The sequence below is a fragment of the Callithrix jacchus genome, chromosome 13 (genome assembly GCF_049354715.1).
Source record: "Callithrix jacchus isolate 240 chromosome 13, calJac240_pri, whole genome shotgun sequence".
NCBI lineage: Eukaryota > Metazoa > Chordata > Mammalia > Primates > Cebidae > Callithrix > Callithrix jacchus.
Window position 1 is genome coordinate 28,689,738 of NC_133514.1, and position 21,075 is coordinate 28,710,812.

Consider the following 21,075-nt stretch of genomic DNA (forward strand, 5'->3'; position numbering starts at 1 on the left):
GTACCAGCCGTCTATTGGATTTTCAATTCATAGCTCTACTGGAGATAAGGAAAGATAATTGCATTGGCAGGGACACCAAAATCGCTGTCCTTTTGTTCTCCTATTTAGAAATTACATTTTCTTCAATTATGTTCATTTTTGGCATTGATTTGCTGCCAAGCAGCACTTCCTTGTGATATATATGTTTGCTAAGACCCAATTCTAGTCCCCGGTCTTAGTTCTTTCCCAATCCTAAAACACAGACTGCATTTGCACAAGGTATATTTGGGGTCCCTTCATGTTCCCAAGTCTTTGGAAGCATAAGCCCACTTTTGAGGTACACTGAATATTGTTTGGGGCCATTGCCTCCCCGTTTCTCCTGCCACTGTGTGATGGGTGAGTACACACACCTTATACCCCATACAAACCCAAACATTCCATATCTCCCTGTTTTCTTCCGTATCTCCTTGATTTTGGTACTTGGCAATTTATACTTCCTGCCTTTCAACCTACACTGGAAGTTGAGTTCAGTGTCTTCCATACATCAGTAAACTCTCATCTTTTAAAAGCAGTCCTTTCAGAAAAGAGTCTGGACAAATAAAGTTACTAATTTAATTCTTTCACTCCTCACTTGCATTTAATACCTACCAGATTAAAAAAAATATTGTTAAGTTAATTTGGATTAGAAAAGCAATCTAAAATATAGCTCTGGGTATACTAACTTAGAAATTGCTAAAATAACATAGTTACTTTCTCACATATAGGTTACAGGCATATGAAAATTTCAATTTACATTTATAGATCTGATGTTATACTCTGTAAATATTAAAATACAGTGAAATACAGACCAGGCATGGTAGTAGTTCATGCCTGTAATGGGAGGCTGAGGTGGGAGGATTGCTTGAGGCCAGGAGTTCAAGGCCAACCTGGCCAATATAGCAAGACCCCATCTCCATTTTTAAAAATTAAAAAGAAAAAACAAAAAAGCAAAATGTAGTGTCACAACCTTCAAACAGTGTTTCAATCTGTCTTGCTTCATTTACTAGTACTCTAGTTTACATTGACTATACGTCCTTCTATTTCCACTATAATGGTTCCACTAATCATTTGTCTAAGAGAGCCTTGGTCTATAAATTAGTGAAGAAATATAATCCTGTGATACTAAATTTTATGTATTCATAAATCTTTGGAAAATAGATACTTTTTGGTCTCTCTATATTATCGTTTAGGGAACAATGTCAGTAATCCAACTCTAGCCTTCAGAGAAAAAAGGACAGGCTATAAGTTTATACTCATTCTGATATATTATCTCTAGAAAATAGATTACTAAGAATAAGGAATTCCATAAAACCAGTGCTCATAAGAAACAATAAAAACATAATGAACAGTTGTACACCCGCAAGAGGTGGAACAGGACTAATTACCTGCATCTCCAAAACTGCTGACAGCCATATCTATTCCACTGTGTGACATTAGCCATTTTGAAGGCCAAAGGGATTTTTTATTTTTTATTTATTTTTTTCAGACAGGGTCTCACTCTGTCATCCATGCTGGAGTGCAGTAATGTAATCAGAGTTCACTGCAGCCTCAAACTCCAGGGCTCAGGTGATCCTCCACCTAGGCCTCCCATATAGCTGAGACCACAGGCCTATGCCATCATGCCCAGTTAAAATTTTCTTTTCATTTTTTTGTAGAGGGTGGGGTCTTGCCATGCGGCCAGGCTGGTCTGAAACTCCTGAGTTCAAATGATCTTCTCTCCTTAGCTTCCCAAAGTGCTGGGATTACAGATGTGAGCCGTAGTGCCCAGCCAAAGAGATTTTTTAGCTTGTGGTGATTCATAGCTTCCTGCTGTGATGACTGATTTTACCCAGGTCTGGTCCAAAGAGTTACCACACACCAAGGCACTCCTCACAGTATTGTAGTAGCATTCTACAGAGGAGGCCCATGATTTGCCCTCATAGCTGGAACTCCCGGAGGGTGATAACTTGCCTTTCCCCGGTGGCAATTTCAGAGCTGCTGTAAATTTCCACAGTGACTGCCTCTGCTCTGTTTTTCTTGGGTATATTTATTTACCAAGGGATCTTTTTAGTCAGTCTAGAGAAAGGAATTTCTCCATTGAGTTGACTACAGCTTCTTCATTGTCCTAAGATAACTGAACAAACTCTTCTACAGATTGAAGGATTTGGGATTCTGTTGTTCTCCAAAAACTTTACAGCTAACCCTTTATTTTTAGGGGAGTTACGTCAATGCCTGCAAGGCCATATTGCAGTGCTAATATTTGTTTTTTGTTTGTTTTTTTTTTTTTTTGCCAATCAGTTTGAGCTTTATGAGGTTGCTCAGGTTAGCCTTGAACTGATGACCTCGCCTTCGCGAGCGCCATGACCTCTGGCGGGAGCCACTTTGGACCCCACTAATATTTGTTTTTAAAAAGCATATCTTGAATTCTCCTTAGCTATTGATGCCATGTGAGTGGATTACATTCCATTTCCTACCACTTGCCATTGTTTTCTAGATCTTTCTGTGGCTCAGTTTTTCTTCCGTGACCTTTTCCCTGATCACACACGAGCAAAGACACACATACAACACAACCCAGTCACATTAAAAGGGAGCATTCTTCTGACAGTCATTGTGGCTTAAATTATAATTTATACCGGGGCCTGGTTGCCTGCTGATTTGTTTAAAGGTATAACAATGTTCTGAACCACTTCTTGACCAGAAGCAATAGTTTAAGTTTCCACCACTTTAAAGCCCAAGCTCCTTTATGACAGTGATGCTGGATTGGCTTGAATTGCCTTATTGTCCCATAGAACTTGATGAGAAATGAAGTGTCCCATAGTAGGTGCTCAGTATGTTGCTGAAGAGTTTTTTCCCCTTTGGTAAACTTGGATGTTTGGCAGATTGGATTATAGATTCTCAACAAATATATTTGTTTACTTTTCTTATAGATTTCCTGTTCCCCATCGATATTTCCTTGGTCAAGAGAGAGCATGATTTTTTGGACAGAGATGCCATTGAGGCTCTATGCAGGTAAATGGACACATTTTAAGTGTTTTCCTTTTTCATTTTTTAAGAACATAGTACTTAACACTAAGATAGGTTTTGTTTGCTTTTGTTCTAGATAATTACATTAGGTCTTTATTAGCAAATCATACAGTGATCATAGACCTGTTAATTAAAAATTAAGTAAAATATTGTTATTTAATATTACTATTAAAATAGCACCCACACTGTCCTCCAAATACTCAAACAATACCCTTTCATATTTGATATGATGTAATTGGTGTAATAAGTAACTCTCAGGTGGTTTGGAAACATGGATTAAGGTTTTCTAAAAGGGTACGATGGAAATTTAGCATATTCAGAGGAATAAATTGGAGGTGGCACATAAAGACAGGAGCATTACTTGAATTCCAGGAAAGCTTCTCTCAACCTCTTCAGTTTCCCCTCATATAAAATAATGATAGGATTAAATAAGGCTATAAAATAACTCAGCATGGTCTTTAACATATAGGCAACAGACAGTTAAATGATGTGAAATTGAATAAAACTGTCAGAAATTCTTGATCGTTGTGCTGTTGGGTCTTTAAGCTGAGAGGCAGCTTGTAGGTTTTAGTGAGGTGGAAGTAATAAAACCTGTAGTAGATGATGATGGGACACTGATAATCCTTTCAAGCTCTTCCTTTGACATTTCTACTCGTTTTAAGTTTTTCATCCTTTCTAATTTTTCTCAAAAGCTAAAAGCTCTAAGAGCTGAATTCTGGGGGGGAAACATTATACACAGTCAAAATTCACATAGGTTGATTTGATTATGAAACTAAATAAGTTTTATTTTAATTTCAGGGTTTTTTTTTTTTTTTTGCCGTGGGGAATGGAGTTTTGCTCTCATTGCCCAGGCTGGAGTGCAGTGGCGCGATCTTGGCTCACTGCAACCTCCACCTCCCAGGTTCAGGCGATTCTCCTGCCTCATCCTCCTGAGTAGCTGGGATTACAGGTGTCCGCCACCACAACCAGCTAATTTTTGTATTTTTAGTAGAGACGGGGTTTGACCATGTTTGCCAGGCTGGTCTCAAACTCCTGACCTCAGGTGATCCACCCGCCTTGGCCTCTCAAAGTTCTGGGATTACAAGCGTGAGCCACCTCACCCAGCCTGTTGTTTGGGTTTTTTTTTTAAAGACAAGGTCTCACTCTGTTGCTCAGGCTGGAGTGCAATGGCATGATCATGGTTCACTGTAGCATCGACCTCTCATATACAGGTGATCCTCACACTTCAGCCTCTGGAGTAGCTGGGACTACAGGCGCATACCTTCATGCCCAGCTAATTTTTGTATTTTTTGTAGAGATGCAATCTTGCCATCTTGCTCAGGCTGGTCTTGAACTGAGTAGGATTCAAGCAATCACACATCTCAGCCTCCCAAAATGCTGGGATTACAGGAGTGAGCCACCACACACCCTCTCAGTATTTTTTTTTTTTTAACTTGGAAAAACATCATGAAGGTAGAATGACATCCTGTATTTCTTTCCTCTTTGTAGGCAAAGAAAGCAGTGACAGTTCTGTGAAAGTGCTGTTTTCTGCCTTTCTTATGTAACACAGTGTTATCTGAAGCAGCCAATGTAAGCAGTGGGTTGGGGGAAGATAGGATATTTAGAATAGTATATGGACTAGACTGGTTCTCATGGTTTAAGAGAGGAAATAACAAAGAGTCATCTTAACCTCAGAAACACTGTCACTTTTCTAGTCCAATTATATAACTGATAATAAATGTACAGGGTATGTTCCCATTTTCTGAAAGAAACCTAATTCTAAGCACTGCGCTATGGAGTGTAATACCATAACTATGTCATCTGGAATGAAAAAATGTCACAGATGCAGCTTTGGGAGGGGAAGGAGTCCACATCTGGAATATGAACTACTCCAGACATTTTTTTAATGTTTTAAAGCTTAGCTGTGGGGCAGAATTAATCTGTTTTCAATCCATCACTGGTGATCATGCATATGCATGAGGTCACTTCTGAGATGCATCTTAGGAAATATTTAAGCATTGAGTCATTTCACACATTTTAAGCCACTTAGGGAGTGGGCACTCTGAGCAGCAGCAATAGCTTAGGAATTCTTGGGTCATAAAAATATCACTGCAGCATTTCAGGCCAAAGGGTCATGATTAAATTCTTGAACTCTTTTTCAGAATATCAGTTTGAAATGTTGTTTTCCATTTCTGGAAGAAAAGTATCCACTGTACTTTGCAATTCACACTGGCTCTCAGTACCTTTTGGGAAGCCACCTTTCTTTGAGGAGAATAAATCTGTGCTGCTAGCTCTTCGGTGAAAAGAAAAGCCTAGAAGAAATAGACTCTGCCACATATCCTAGTGGGGCTTCACTTTCCTCTCCTGATAGAATAATATTTCATAGGAATGGCAGTGATGGATGTAAGAGCACTTTAAAAATTAAATTATCAGGCCGAAATTTAAGTATGTGCAGAAAGACCTAGGGTTAGATTTTCTTTTTTAAAAAAGGACATTCTTCAAAATTCATAGTAATAGTCATCAACTGGTTTGTAATGGAAAGCCCCAGGGTCTTTTCCACATGTTCACATAAGTAAACTTTTCATGATGCCCCTTTTGAGATGCCTAAACAAATGTTCAGAAGAAAAAGATGGGACCTCTATCAGGTGTATTTCAGGCACCTTCCTTTAAAACATGTTACAAGTGCTGAGCTGTCGGCTGCATAGTGTAGTTGAGATACTTGTTACACTTATGATGTGATAGTCACTTTGTTTGCTAGACCTGCCTCTTCCAAATGCCTTCTTAGCTTGTGGAATTCAAGGGCCAGGATATAGTGAAACTACAGTATTGTTTGAAATTTTGCCCTGTGATTTGAAAGTTCTCTTTAGACTGACAGACTTTTTATAGACTTTCATCTTTGCCTTGTTGATTTTTTTTGAGCAGTTTATTTTAAATACATATGGTAATATGGTTGCAGAAATGCAACTTAAACAGTTTAGAAAATCTTTTCTACCTACCTCCTCCCCTTGTACTAGACTATATTTATGCAGGGATCTTATAAGTGATCCCATATATACTCTAGCATTATTCTTAAAGTGTTCATGTGCCTGTGACATTTATAGATTTTACAGCTCCTTTGGTCAAGAAGTAAGTAGAAGCTTTTTTTTTTTGAGATGGAGTCTCCTTCTGCTCCTTCTGTCCCCAGGCTGGAGTGATCCCGGTTCACTGCAACCTCCGCCTCCCGGGTTCAAGCGATTCTCCTGCCTCAGGCTCCCGAGTACCTGGGATTACAGGCGCCTGCCACCATGCTCAGCTAATTTTTTGTATTATTAGTAGAGACGGGATTTCATCATGTTAGCCAGGATGGTCTCAATCTCCTGACCTCATGATCTACCTGCCTTGGCCTCTCAAAATGCTGGGATTACAGGCATGAGCCACTGTGCCCGGCCAGAGCTTCTTTTTCTACTCAGGGCAAGAAGACTTGTAGACTCAATGGATTTTATGAGAACAATGACATTGTCTTAAATATAAAGTTTGGCTGGCTAGGCACAGTGGCTCATACCTGTAATCTCAGCACTTTGGGAGACCGAGGTGGGTGTATCACCTGAGGTCAGGAGTTTGAGACCAGCCTGACCAACACGGAGAAACTCTGTCTTTACTAAAAAAAAATACAAAATTAGCCAAGTGTGGTATTGCATGCCTATAGTACCAGCTACTTGGGAGGCTGAGGCAAGAAAATCAGTTGAACCCAGGAAGCAGAGGTTGCAGTGAGCTGAGATCGGACCATTGCACTCCAGCCTGGGCGACAAGAGCAAGACTCTGTCTCAAAAAAAACTTCGGCAATGACTGAAAGTTACAAGTGTGGGATTATAGGTTTTTTGGTTTTAGATAGCATTTTTTTTTTTTTGAGACGGAGTTTCACTCTTGTTACCCAGGCTGGAGTGCAATGGCGCGATCTCGGCTCACCGCAACCTCCGCCTCCTGAGTTCAGGCAATTCTCCTGCCTCAGCCTCCTGAGTAGCTGGGATTACAGGCACGCGCCACCATGCTCAGCTAATTTTTTGTATTTTTAGTAGAGACGGGGTTTCACCATGTTGACCAGGATGGTCTCGATCTCTTGACCTCGTGATCCACCTGCCTCGGCCTCCCAAAGTGCTGCTAACCAGCATTTTTACACTCACACTCTAAGGAATTCATGTAGCTGTTCCCTTGGAGAAATGGCTTTGGCCTTATCTTGCTAGCTTTACTATATAATGCAATTCCAATGATAAGGCCAAGATTATGAGAGTTATACTCAATAGTAATACTGGAGTATGCAGGAAGTATTGTTAACTGTGATTCACTACCAGGATACCTTTTGCGAAATGTTCTTTCTATTGCTTGCCTTTCTACAGCTTCTGAAAAATATTCCAAATTGCCATTTTTCTTTGGAATTAAAAATGACTCCTTCTGTAAACACAGCAAATAATTATGTGCATCGTCATAGATTTATAATAAAAAATAGATATCCACACTGTCATCTGCAGTATGCACTTTGTTGTAAAACAGCCCATCAGATGCCTGAGCCATGTAAAGCAGCCATCCTTAGAGTGTATTTTAACATCACAATTTCTGATCTGTCAAAAGGGAAGCATGTAGTCAGGCACAGTGGTTCACGCCTGTAATCCCAGCACTTTGGGAGGCCAAGGTGGGAGGATCACTTGAGCCTCCAGGAGTTGGAGACCATCCTGGGCAACATGGCAAGACCCCATTTCTATAAAAAAAATTTTTTAAATTAGCCAGGCATGATGACACATACCAGTAGCCCCAGCACTTGGGAGGCTGAGCCAGGAGGATCCCTTGAGACCAGGAGGTCCAGGCTCCACTGAGCCATGATAGTACCATTGCATTCCAACCTGAGTGACCCTGTCTCAAAAAAACAAACAACAACAAAAAAAAAAACAGAGAGAGAGGGAGGGAGGGAGGAAGGGAGGAAGGGAGGAAGGGAGGAAGGGATGGAAGTAGCATGTAATTTTTTTTAAAGCAACTGCTCAGATTCCAAGAAAATATCTTAAAGAATTGGAACTATTTTCATTTGTGAGAGTTTTACTTGGAAAATTGTTTTTTTTCCCCTTCTCCCTCTTCTCTTCTTTATTTTTGCTTTGTTTTTACTTTGAATACAGTGGGGCCCAGGTCCCCTCTTGCTATGCTTTTATCTGGGCTCCTGCAGCCCCACGCAGAGAAGCTCTTGAACCTTTGATAGCCTTGTGCTCCTCCCTCTTCAGAGCAGGGTGCAAGTTGCCCAGAAGATAAGAGACATTCCTGTGGAGCCCAGCCTGGGAGGGTTCTTAGGGGGATGGGAAAGGCCCAGGCTTCTGGATGGATGGGTTAGGAAACCAGCATTTCAGCCTCTGTTTGAGAAATCCCTTAGGATATAAATTGCTTTCATTTATTACTATCATTAATATTTATGTTAGAAAGGAACACAGATGATCAGGTGCAGTGGCTCATGCCTGTAATCCTAGCAATGTGGGAGGCAGGGGCTATGGGAGGCGGGGGTGGGTGGATTACCTTAGCTTAAGGGGTCAAGACCAGCCTGGGCAACAGAGCAAAACCCCATCTCTACTAAAAATACAAAAAATTAGCTGGGTGCGGTGGCGCACGCCTGTCATGCCAGCTGCTCTGGAGGCTGAGGCACAAGAATCACTTGAACCTGGGAGGCAAAGGTTGTGGTGGTGAGCCAGGATCGTGCCATGGCACTCCAGCCTGGGCAATACAGCAAGACTCTGTCTTAAAAAAAAAAAAAAAAAGAAAGGAACACAGAAGTTACCGGGTTTGAGAGCCACCATGTTTTAATCATGTGGAGTCAGACAAGATCTGTGACCTCCCCAAGCCCCATTTCCTCCTCTGTAAAATGTGAGTAAATCATAATATCTGTACATAGGGTTGTTGGGAGGACGAAGATGAAGTCATACATAGGAAATACCTAGCATAGTGCCTGGCCCACAGTAGGCTTCGGTTTGTGTACCTGGAACTATGATTTCGTATCAGTACTATCTCTGTTTAGTAAACAAGGTCCCAGCAGAGTACATTCTTTGGGGGTCATCCTCTGGGACAAATGAAAACCACAGAAGCTCTAGGGTGTAAACTCTGGGCTTTAGGTTTGTAATGCCATTAGCTGGGTGTTACCAACATAAAAAGGTAACATTGACCTTTATAGAACTGGCCTCCTGGGTCTTTTTCCTTCGACTCAAATCTAGAGTTTGTGAAGCTAAACCCTTCCCCAGCCCCATAGGCCTCTGTGCCTAGTAAATTTGATTATAAACACCACTCAACCATTAAAGCCCAAATGAAGTCAAGTGAGTATTTGATTACAGATTTGATGAATGGAACCCAGACCTAAGGCTAACTGTAACCATTTCAGGTTCTTTAAATCTTGAAAACATTTGAGAACTAAAACACTGCGGCTGTAAGTCACTTAAGTAATTGATACCCCAATAGAGGGACCATAATATTCTCTCATTTTAAAGTGTGCGGACTTTTTCTTAGTTATTTATTTTCTCTTCCTCCCTATCAACAGAGAATTTTTCTGAACATAGGCGCTCTGCTATCTTTGTTTACTCTATAAACAGGCTACCACATAAGCTATGAAGTCAAAGTCAGGCTTATCAGGCAGGGGAAAATACTTTCTATTCTGTTGCATCAACATTGTTAGGCAAACTGCAAGAACAGGATCAGGAAGATAAAGCCTTGAGGAATTTGTGCGAATGAAATGCTCGTATCTGATGAAAATGTAGGAATTCCAATTTGTAGGAGAAACTGGAAAACTGGTGATAGTAGATAGCAAACAGACATTACAGGTTCATCTGAGGAAGACGTAAGTGATAATCATCCTGGAGATGTCTGGAAAATTGGGGCCTGGAGGGCTGTTATTCATATTTGCACATACCATTTAGTTCATCATATTTAAAGAGTATTTTTCAACTATTGTGTTATTTCCCCGTGAGGTTTTGGTGTTTTTGTAAGTGTTTTATTTTCAACGAAACATAATTTCCCTAATTTTAAATTGATATTGCTCTTTGGCCGAGGCATTGGTATCAAAATTACAGTAGGATGCCTGTTGCAGAGAAGAATCTGACCTGAGTGCTTAATTTGTAACATTTTGGATCCCCGACGTTACAGTATGCAAATTCTTTAGATGATCACTCGTCCTATTACTGTGACTATGGCACACATTATTTCATCCTAGCTGTTCTAAATAACGGATATTCGAGAGGGCTCCAATTTCCTTTCTGTGCAAGGACTTTACAATTTTTAACAGGCTGTCCAAGATTATGATTGATTTTGGAGATAACTAAAACTAATTTTTTAAAATTCGAGTTTTGATTTGAGATACAAGACACTATTTATTTTGCTAAAACCTCAACTTGGTTCCTGTTGCTCTTTCTATTTCTATGAAAGGAGACATCGCAAACTTTTCTTTTCTTTTCTTTTTTTTGAGATGGAATCTGGCTCTGTTGTTCAGACTGAAGATCAGCGGCATGATCTCAGCTCACTACAGCCTCCACCTCCTGGGTTCAAGCCATTCTCCTGCCTTGACCTCCCAAGTAGCTGAGACTGCAAGTGCCCACCACCATGCCCAGCTAATTTTTGTATTTTTAGTAGAGATGGGGTTTTGCCATGTTGGCCAGGTTGGTCTCAAACTCCTGCCTGCCTTGGCTTCCCAAAGTGCTGGTATTACAGATGTGAGTCACTGCGCCCAGCCACAGACTTCTTTTTTGGCACCATGTACAGTGGTGGTCCATAGTGGCTCAACCTAAGAATTACTGGAAGAATGATTTTTCTCAGTGAGAACAACTCATTGGGAGTTGAAGAATCAGAGAGACTGGACAGGGTCATAGCTGTATGGCATTTTACACTGAAATATAAAAATTAAAGTGAAAAACTTAAGAAATATGAAGATATTTTTAAACAACTCACTTTTTAAAGAAGTTTCTAATATTCTTCTAGGTATTAGACATTACTGAGTTCCAAGAAACTCTTTAAATAGATAAAATGTTTGCAAATAGGTATTTATCCACTCATTCATGAGTGCTTGCCTGTCTTTGCTAACGTGAATTTCTTTGCTCTATAGGCGTCTAAATACTTTAAACAAATGTGCCGTGATGAAGCTAGAAATTAGTCCTCATCGGAAACGAGTGAGTATACAAATTGGGTAATAGAATGAGAGGGAAAGGGGTGAACAAAAAAGTGAATGATATGTTTTGTAATAGGCTTTGCTTCTCAAACTCTTAGTTTCTTGTTCCGCAAGCATCTACATCTTGAATGGTATCATCTAGACTGATAACCTTATGTAGTTGAAGCCACGAGATGCAACTAGCCCATCACGTTATTTTATCTGTTGTTTTTGAGCTGATCACATCATCAATTATTTTGCATATTAACTCAATGCCTGCTACGTAATAAAGGGATCATGCTTAAGGAATCCCAGTGGATTTTTCCATTGCTCATTAGAGGAAACAAACTGAAGTTTATTTCCACTCTTCTGTCTTCCCAAATATGACAATAACTGTGCTTCAGAGCTGTAGAAAGTGAAGGCCGATTTGTGAGATATTGAAAAATAATAAGAGATTTGGAGGGAGGAAAAGGAATTGGAGGAGGAAGAGGAAAAGGCAGGAAATCCCACACATTTTAGTCAAATGGTACAGAACTGAATTGGATGGTATTTTCTTCTGTGTGTGAGTTGTGGTGAAGACTTTTTATGTGACCTTAGGAGAGGAGGTAGGTGTAGTCCTGGGAGTTAAGTGTCACAAATTAGAGTAAACAGAAATAAGTCTGGTCAAAGAACATATTTCTGACTTCCGGGTACAAATTTTAATTATGCCAGAGTCCCTGAACTGAAAAACATTGCCTTCTTTGGGAGTTAAAGCTTTTAAACAAATGAACTGGAACCTCAGCGCCCACTGAGCTGTGTAGAAGAGCCCTATAAGCCAGCGCTCCATGCTTGCCATTCACTGTCCTGTGAAACTTGGGTCATAGGATATTTTCCACACCAGTGGAAAAGATATATATCATACTTAATTGTACCCTTTGATATCCTGCTGAAAAGGCCCAGATGCAATAGTCCACGTGACAGCATATCCCTGAATCTTGTACATAAATCGGGAATTATCAGCAAAGATGTTCCTTAGTGTTTATGAAAACCGCAACTTGTCAGGGCTGGGTATTGGTGAAGCCTTGTTAAATTGGCTGGAGCGTGTCTGACATTGAAACTTCACAGGACAGCTGTGGCCTGAACATTAGCCCTCATGTCTTACGGAGGAGGGGAAGAAAAGGTACTGGTAAGAGGCTCCAAAGCACTGTTAGTAGACTGAAGCTGAGTAATGACCCACCTTGATTCATGGCCCCTTTAGTCCAGTAGGAGATCTTATAAATTTTTAGTGTCTGGAGATTTAAGTTGCCACTCTTCTTAGTGTTTGAAAACTACCTTTTTAATTGCGAGAGGGAAGATAAACATATTCCAACAAAAGACAGCACAACTGAAAGCAGTCCAGAGGCAGTCTGCTCATTGCTGACTTCAGTTCAGAATATTTTGCATGCCTAGAATTTTCACCATCTCATAAGTTTTTTCTGTGAGCAGTTAAAGAACAGCCTATAGATCCCAGAGTTTCCATAAAATAACTCTTATTAAACTTGCAACATTTGGTCAGGCACTCTCCTGTTAAATTCTATAAATATGTCTTTGTTATTAAATTAAAAAATTGCTGGGCACTGTGGCTCATGCCTGTAATTCCAACACTTTGGGAGGCCCGGGTGGGAGGATTGTTTGAGGCCAGGAGTTTGAGACCAGCCTAGGCAATGTAGTAAGACCTCCTCTTTACAAAAAATTTTAAAAAGGAAAAGAATATGAAAGTGGGGGTTGGGCACTGTAGCTCATTGGGAGGCACAGGTGGGAGGATAGCTTGAGATCAGGAGTTCAGAACCAGCCTGGGCAACACAGCAAGACCCCATCTCTATCAAAAAAAAAAATTAGCTGGGTATGTTGGCACCTGCCTGTAGTCCCCACTACTAGGTAGGCTAAGGTGGGAGGATCAATTGAGCCCAGGAATTTGAGGCTGCAGTAAGCTGTGATCATGCCACTGCACTCCAGCCTGGTCAACACAGTGAGACCCTATTTCTTAAATAAATAAAATAAAGTACAAGTGGGGAATTGACACTAGTAGCATATTATGAGCAGCCTCCCGGCTGCCTGGCCCTTAGCTCATGCCCTGCACCCTGCTGGCTGCCAGCCCAGTGTTTGAATGGCTTCTGTCTTTGCAGAGTGATGATTCAGACGAGGATGAGCCTTGTGCCATCAGTGGCAAATGGACTTTCCAAAGGGACAGCAAGAGGTGGTCCCGGCTTGAAGAGTTTGATGTCTTTTCTCCAAAGCAGGACCCAGTCCCTGGGTCCCCAGACGACTCCCACCCAAAGGACACAGCAAGTCCCGGAGGCGCGCTGATGGACCTCAGCGAGCGCCAGGAGGTGTCTTCGGTCCGCAGCCTCAGCAGCACTGGCAGCCTCCCCAGCCACGCACCCCCCAGCGAGGACACTGCCACCCCGCGGACTAACTCCGTCATCAGCATTTGCTCCTCCAGCAACTTGGCAGGCAATGACGACTCTTTCGGCAGCCTGCCCTCTCCCAAGGAACTGTCCAGCTTCAGCTTCAGCATGAAAGGGCATGAAAAAACTGCCAAGTCCAAGACGCGCAGTCTGCTGAAACGGATGGAGAGCTTGAAGCTCAAGGGCTCCCACCACAGCAAGCACAAAGCGCCTTCGAAGCTGGGGCTGATCATCAGCGGGCCCATCCTGCAAGAGGGGGTAGATGAGGAGAAGCTGAAGCAGCTCAACTGCGTGGAGATCTCCACCCTCAATGGCAACCGCATCAATGTCCCGATGGTACGAAAGAGGAGCGTTTCCAACTCCACGCAGACCAGCAGCAGCAGCAGCCAGTCGGAGACCAGTAGCGCTGTCAGCACGCCCAGCCCTGTTACCAGGACCCGGAGCCTCAGTGCCTGCAACAAGCGGGTGGGCATGTACTTGGAGGGCTTCGATCCTTTCAATCAGTCAACATTTAACAATGTGATGGAGCAGAACTTTAAGAACCGCGAGAGCTACCCAGAGGACACGGTGTTCTACATCCCAGAAGATCACAAGCCTGGCACTTTCCCCAAGGCCCTCACCAATGGCAGTTTCTCCTCGTCGGGGAATAACGGCTCTGTGAACTGGAGGACGGGAAGCTTCCATGGCCCTGGCCACATCAGCCTTAGGAGGGAAAACAGCAGCGACAGCCCCAAGGAACTGAAGAGGCGCAATTCTTCCAGTTCCATGAGCAGCCGCCTGAGCATCTATGACAACGTGCCGGGCTCCATCCTCTATTCCAGTTCAGGGGACCTGGCAGATCTGGAGAACGAGGACATCTTCCCCGAGCTGGACGACATCCTCTACCACGTGAAGGGGATGCAGCGGATAGTCAATCAATGGTCAGAGAAGTTTTCTGATGAGGGAGACTCGGACTCAGCCCTGGACTCTATCTCTCCCTGCCCATCCTCTCCAAAACAGATACACTTGGATGTAGACAATGACCGAACTACACCCAGTGACCTGGACAGCACAGGCAACTCCCTGAATGAAACAGAAGAGCCCTCTGACATCCCAGAAAGAAGGGATTCTGGGGTTGGGGCGTCCCTAACCAGGTCCAACAGGTAAGAACTTCTTTCCTCCCTCCAGGTTTGGGGCACTGGGGGTCAGAAAGAGATTGCCTCTCCCTGTTCTATGGGAGGACATGGGATTGAGTCTGGCATTCTTAGCCATGCTTATTCCTAAGGAAGGTGTCAAAGCACCAAAATTCAAAAAATGGATACAATTGAATGAGTATGAAGTTCTGGTTGGGGAAGGTGAAAAAAGTTCTGGACGGGGAGGCCGAGGTGGACAAATCATGAGGTCCGGAGTTCAAGACCAGCCTGACCAATATAGTGAAACCCCCGCTCTACTAAAAATACAAAAAATTAGCTGGGCATGGTGGCGGTCACCTGTAATCCCAGCTACTTGGGAGGCTGAGGCCGGAGAATCGCTTGAATCTGGGAGGCAGAGGTTACAGTGAGCCAAGATCATGCCACTGCACTCCAGCCCTGGTGAGAGAGCAAAACTCCATCTCAAAAAAAAAAAAAAGTTCTGGAGATGGTCACACAATGAGAATGAACCTAGTACCACTGAACTGTACACTTAAAAATGGTGAAATTGGTACACTTTATATTGTGTATATTTTACCATAATGGGATAAAAGCATGGAATAGAAATCAAGTCCTCTCAGTTCCTAAGACAAGATGCCAGCAAGCAACTCATTGCTAACATTATTACAAAAGCCTTTGGGCCAGGTGCAGTGGCTCACACTTGTAATCCAATACTTTGGGAGGCTGAGGTGGGAGGATCACTTAAGGCCAAGAGTTTGAGACCAGACTGGACAACATAGAAAGAAGCCATCTCTACAAAAAAATTAAAAATGAGCCAGACATGGTAGCACAGGCCTGTAGTCCTGTCTACTCAGGAGGCTGAGACAGGAGGATCACTTGAGCCCAGGAGTTAGAGGCTGCAGTGAACTATGATGGCACCACTGCACTCGAGCCTGGGTGACAGAGCAAGATCCTGTTTCAGAAAAAATAAATAAAATCAAATAAAAAGCCTTCACATTCACTTTCCTCTCCTCTTCTCTCATAGGCACCGACTGAGATGGCACAGTTTCCAGAGCTCACATCGGCCAAGCCTCAACTCTGTATCACTACAGATAAACTGCCAGTCTGTGGCCCAGATGAACCTACTGCAGAAATACTCACTCCTAAAGCTAACAGCCCTGCTGGAGAAATACACACCTTCTAACAAGCATGGTTTTAGCTGGTAAGAATTTAAATAATCAGTCAACTGTTTTTGAAAATGATATTTTTGGTCAGCTCCTTGAGTTTGTTCCCATATTAAGAAAATGACACTTCTCTCCTTTATTAATATATTTCAATATTTCATCTGTCATCCTATGGCAATCATTCTCTGTCTTTTTTTTTTTTTTTTTTTTTTTTTTTTTTTTTTTTTTTGAGACAGGGTCTAGCTCCATCACCTAGGCTGGGGTGCAGTGCAGTGGTATGATCTCGGCTCACTGCAGCCTTGACCTCCAGGGCTTAAGTGATTCTCCTGCCTCAGGCTCCAGAGTAGCTGGACTCCTGGGTAGGTAGGAGTACAGTTGCTCTGCACCACATCCAGTTAGTTGTATTTTTTTCCGTTTTTGTAGAGATGGGGTTTCACCACGTTGACCAGGCTGGTCTTGAACTCTTGGGCACAAGGGATCCACCCACCTTGGCCTCCCAAATTGCTGGAATTACAGGCGTGAGCCACCATGCCAGCCACTCTACATTCTTGAGGCCGCATTTGATAATGCTGAAGCCAGTGGAGACTTAGGAAATTATCAGTGTGGGTTAGTTGATTGAGTTTTCAACTCTCTGTTGCCAGTTGATGGGAGTAAGAATACATTACTCTTGCATCACATGGTATAGGCACCTCCTTCCCAATGTTAAAATTAAACACTATAGGTAAATATATGCACAGTATCAGATCATATTTTTGGACAGAAGGAAAGAAAAACATTAAGATTTAATGAGACCATCTTTGAAATTCTTGATTTACAGTACCTGGCCATATAATCCTATTCATGCCTGTTTTTAGAAATCATTTTGGGGCAGGAGTGGTGGCTCATGCCTGTAATTGCAGCATTTTGGGAGGCTGAGGCAGGTGGAGCACATGAGGCCAGGAGTTTGAGACCAGCCTGGCCAACATGGCGAAACCCCATCTCTACTAAAAATACAAAAACTATTAGGGCCTGGTGGTATGCACCTGTAATCCCAGCTACTGGGGAAGCTGAGGCATGTGAGTCCCTTGAACCCAGGAGGTGGAGGCTGCAGTGAGCCGGAGATAAGGCTATTCCACTCCAGCTTGAGTTTCAGAGTGAGACCCTGTTTCAAAAACAAAAAAAGAAAGAAAAATCGTTTTGGATGTGAGTATTTGTAGCATCATTAAAATGATCTACCTATGCTAAAGAATTCAGGTTACATTTTTTTCTAGCAAAGACCCTCAAACAGTGAATAATTATTTTAAGGAATTCATTACTCTAACATATTTTTGACTCAAATGCAGAGATGAAATGCATTGTACGAATTGTTGATAATTACTTTGAACGATATAGCTCCTTAGTATGTAGAATGTGAGGGTGGGCTGTAAGGCTAGATGGGGTCAGGATATCACCTAATCTGGGTACATCTTAATTTTTCTACTATCAGTGCAAGGCAGAGAAATGTTTCTAGATTGACATCTCAGTGTCATTTTTCAATGTCACCTGGCAGTCCTTAAATTCTTTTCAGTAATCTGAGTGTTTATTATCCAGTTGCATATCTACTGCATTTGATAAAAATGGAGAAGCCACCCATTTTGTTAGCAGCACTCTGTAGCAAGCCCAAGTTGCCTGAGAAGTCAGCAAAGCAAGGAAACTGTGCTTTCTGTCTCCAGCTCCTCCTCTCCTTAGGACTCATAGTGGATTTAACTTCAGCATCAAAGCACCTCCTGTTCAAAGGCTGTTATTATGTGAGCCTTGCTAAATACAGAAGTTGTTTGTTCTGAATGACAGAAATAAGTATTGACCGGTTTATCCTCACATGCTTCAGATTCTCGGTGGGGATCGTAATGTGTTCTTTTCACATTCCGCCACCGGGCTGTTCTCCCCCGACAAAGCGAGTATTATACACACTTATAGGCGTGATACCATATACTTAACTGTATGGAAATACAAACTTAACTCTGCTCTTTCGTTTTACCTTTCCTGGAGCTATAAACAGTAACATGTCATGGCTGCTGGTGAGCCTTCAAAACTCAAAGCGGTCTGTCTTCTCTGGAGTTCCTCTGTGCTTCGAGTAATATTTTCCCTGCTGGCTATTTAAAACTGCATATTTTAGATTCTCATCTCTGAGTTGCCCACCCCCCCCAACCCACCAAACCCTCAAGAATCTGAAAGTCCACAATACTTCTTGGGTTCTAGTCAGCGTTTCCAGTGACTCAAAACCAACTGTAAAAGCCTCACATTGTGGGATCTGTGGAGCAGGGAGGAATCCTACACAAGGTTCTTTTCCTCTTTGGCCTTTCCCTTTTGGGTCCCATTAAGAGAGGTCATTTGGAGAGCTGGAATTTCTGCTTGACAGCCTGAAATGCATAACATGAGTTTCCCGCTGTTGCGTATACTGCTGGGGTGGACCTGGTTTCAGGACACTGGGGAGGCTGGGGTCCTGGGGTTGACTCACAAAACCCCCATTGTTCCTTTTCCATCTTCCTTTAGAAACCTAAAGATGTTATGTTCTTCCGGGTCATCAGCAGGAGAATTTATTTTGACTTCAGGTCATTCAGTGTTGAGCCCTGGAGTTGGCTCTCAGTGTATCAGGCTCTCATTGCTGTTTTCCCGTCATGTATTACCTGCACCTTTTGACCCTAAATGCTTTGGATCTCATCAAGAAGTCAGAAGTGATTCTTATCCTTTTTTTCAAGACAAAAGGGACCTTGTTTTTCATACTCTATCAGAAGCACCTAATTAGGATATTGTATGTTGTTTTCTGCTTGTTCCTTCCTATACCACCATTCTATAAGGAAATCCATCAGCTTCCATGAGACTGCACCTCACAAGCCCAGCTCTTAGAAAATCTAGAACAACACTGTTCAGGAAAACTGTCTGCATGATAGGAATGTTCTTTATCTGCACAGGTCAAAACAGGAGGTACTGGCCACAAAAGACTAAGGAGCACCTGAAGTGTGGCCAGTACCACTGGGGAACTGAATTTGTCATTTTGTTTAATTTACATTTAAATAACCACCATATTAGCACAGATCTAGAGCCCCCAGGGTTTACCTACAGAAGAAGTGGACAAGTGTAGACAGATGAGCGAACATGTTCCCCACCCAACACCACCATCTCTGTGTTCTTTAACAGGGCCATGCCCAAGTTCATGAAAAGGATCAAGGTTCCAGACTACAAGGACCGGAATGTGTTTGGGGTCCCTCTGACGGTCAATGTGCAGCGCACAGGACAACCATTGCCTCAGAGCATCCAGCAGGCCATGCGCTACCTCCGGAACCATTGTTTGGATCAGGTGAGAGCGCTGCCTGTGGGTTCGTGTACTCAGGGGAGCTCTGATTGCATGCAGTTTCTTCTAGTTGTGTGGTGTAAACACTGCTTCCATGTTAATCTACCCAACACAAAGTGTTGTTTTTCCAAAAGGTTGGGCTCTTCAGAAAATCGGGGGTCAAGTCCCGGATTCAGGCTCTGCGCCAGATGAATGAGGGTGCCATAGACTGTGTCAACTACGAAGGACAGTCTGCTTATGATGTGGCAGACATGTTGAAGCAGTATTTTCGAGATCTTCCTGAGCCACTAATGACAAACAAACTCTCAGAAACCTTTCTACAGATCTACCAATGTGAGTGTTCTTTGATCTTAAGTTTGTTGGCATTGGGGAAAACTGGGACCAATGGAAGCTTTCCTTGATAGCATTCTTTTTTTTTTTTTTTTGAGACAGAGTCTCGCTCTGTCACCCAGGCTGGAGTGTGGTAGCATGACCTCAGCTCACTGCAACCTCCGCCTCCAGGGTTCAAGCAATTCTCCCACCTCAGCCTCCCAAGTAGCTGAGACTACAAGAGTGTGCCACTACACCCAGCTGATTTTTGTATTTTTAGTAGAGGTGGGGTTTCACCATGTTGACCAGGCTGGTCTCAAACTCCCGACCTCAAGTGATCCTCCCACCTTGGCCTCCCAAAGTGCTAGGATTACAGGGGTGATCCACTGTGCCTGGCCTTGATGGTGTTCTTTTGACAAGAAGACCTGTATGGTGACCTCTTGAAAACCCTTGTCATCATTTTCTTCCTTGCCCCCTTGTTTGTGGAACAGGTTTCTGGTTAGTTATTGAATGATGCAGTGGTCAGGCACGGTGGCTCACGCCTGTAATCCCAGCACTTTGGGATACCAAGGCTGGTGGATCACAAGGTCAGGACTTTGAGACCAGCCTGACCAACATAGTGAAACCCCGTCTCCTACTAAAAATACTAAAATTAGCCGGGCGTGGTGGCACTCACCTGTAATCCCAACTACTTGAGAGGCTGATGAAGGAGAATCGCTTGAACCTGGGAGGTGGAGGTTGCAGTGAGCCGAGATTGCACCACTGCTCTTCAGCCTGGGTGACAGAACGAGACTCCATCAGAAAAAAAAAGAAAAATGAATGATGTGAAAATAAATTTCCCGGTCTCTAATGACTAATTCAATTGTACATTTTTACCTGCAGACCCAAGTTAGGCTTTGGTTAGTTTCTAGAACAGTGTTATCTAAGATGCTCAGATAAAGATCAGGTACCAAGATCTCTTTCTGTCTCTACCTTGTCTACAGAAAGTTTAGTTGCCTCATGTCCCTCTTGCAGGCTGTTGGTTTTAAAATTTCACAAGTGTCTGTGTGTTTTATCTTCCTGTAAAATGAATAAATAATCTTTTTCTGTTATTCATCCCAGTCTCTGCCAGAAATACTTGGGAAAACAATACCCATGCCCTTCTCACTTTTATGTAAAGCTTAAAGAAAACAGTTGTCTAAATTAATGATCAAGATCAGGATTATAGCTTTTACAGGCTTGTGTTTTTCTTGGCTCAGTGTGGTATTACAGCAATGTAATTTAAAAGCAGCCTCTTAGCGCGCAAATTGTCTCTAAAACTGGCACGGTGGACTTTATGAGAAATGGAGCTGGTCTGGATTATTTCATTAGTTGTTTCATTCTTTCATATTTTATAAAAACACAGGTCACATTTTCCTCGCCAAGGTATTTGTTATGTGTTGTAACCATGGAGCTGTTTAATCAATTTGTCCTATGGAGCTACATTTGAGTGACTTGATTTTTCCACCACATGTTCTTTAAAAGAGTTGTCTATTCAAGGAGACCTGAAGATGGGGTTCAGCATTTTCTACAAGTAGATTGTTTATAGGTTTATTTGCATTTTTATATATTTGCATATTCATAT

At 42.5% G+C, this 21,075-nt stretch overlaps 1 protein-coding gene across 7 annotated transcripts in view; it reads left to right on the forward strand.

The window, feature by feature from the left end:
- Positions 1-21,075, forward strand: part of DLC1 (DLC1 Rho GTPase activating protein) — a 521,814-nt gene that overhangs the window by 490,243 nt on the left and 10,496 nt on the right. For all 7 annotated transcript variants that reach the window (XM_078347425.1, XM_078347424.1, XM_035270216.3 and 4 more), the window contains 6 exons: positions 2,925-3,006; positions 11,093-11,156; positions 13,279-14,702; positions 15,715-15,891; positions 19,010-19,169; positions 19,298-19,496. In XM_078347425.1, the coding sequence (XP_078203551.1) occupies positions 2,925-3,006; positions 11,093-11,156; positions 13,279-14,702; positions 15,715-15,891; positions 19,010-19,169; positions 19,298-19,496 (2,106 nt within the window). The remainder of the gene's footprint in view (positions 1-2,924; positions 3,007-11,092; positions 11,157-13,278; positions 14,703-15,714; positions 15,892-19,009; positions 19,170-19,297; positions 19,497-21,075) is intronic.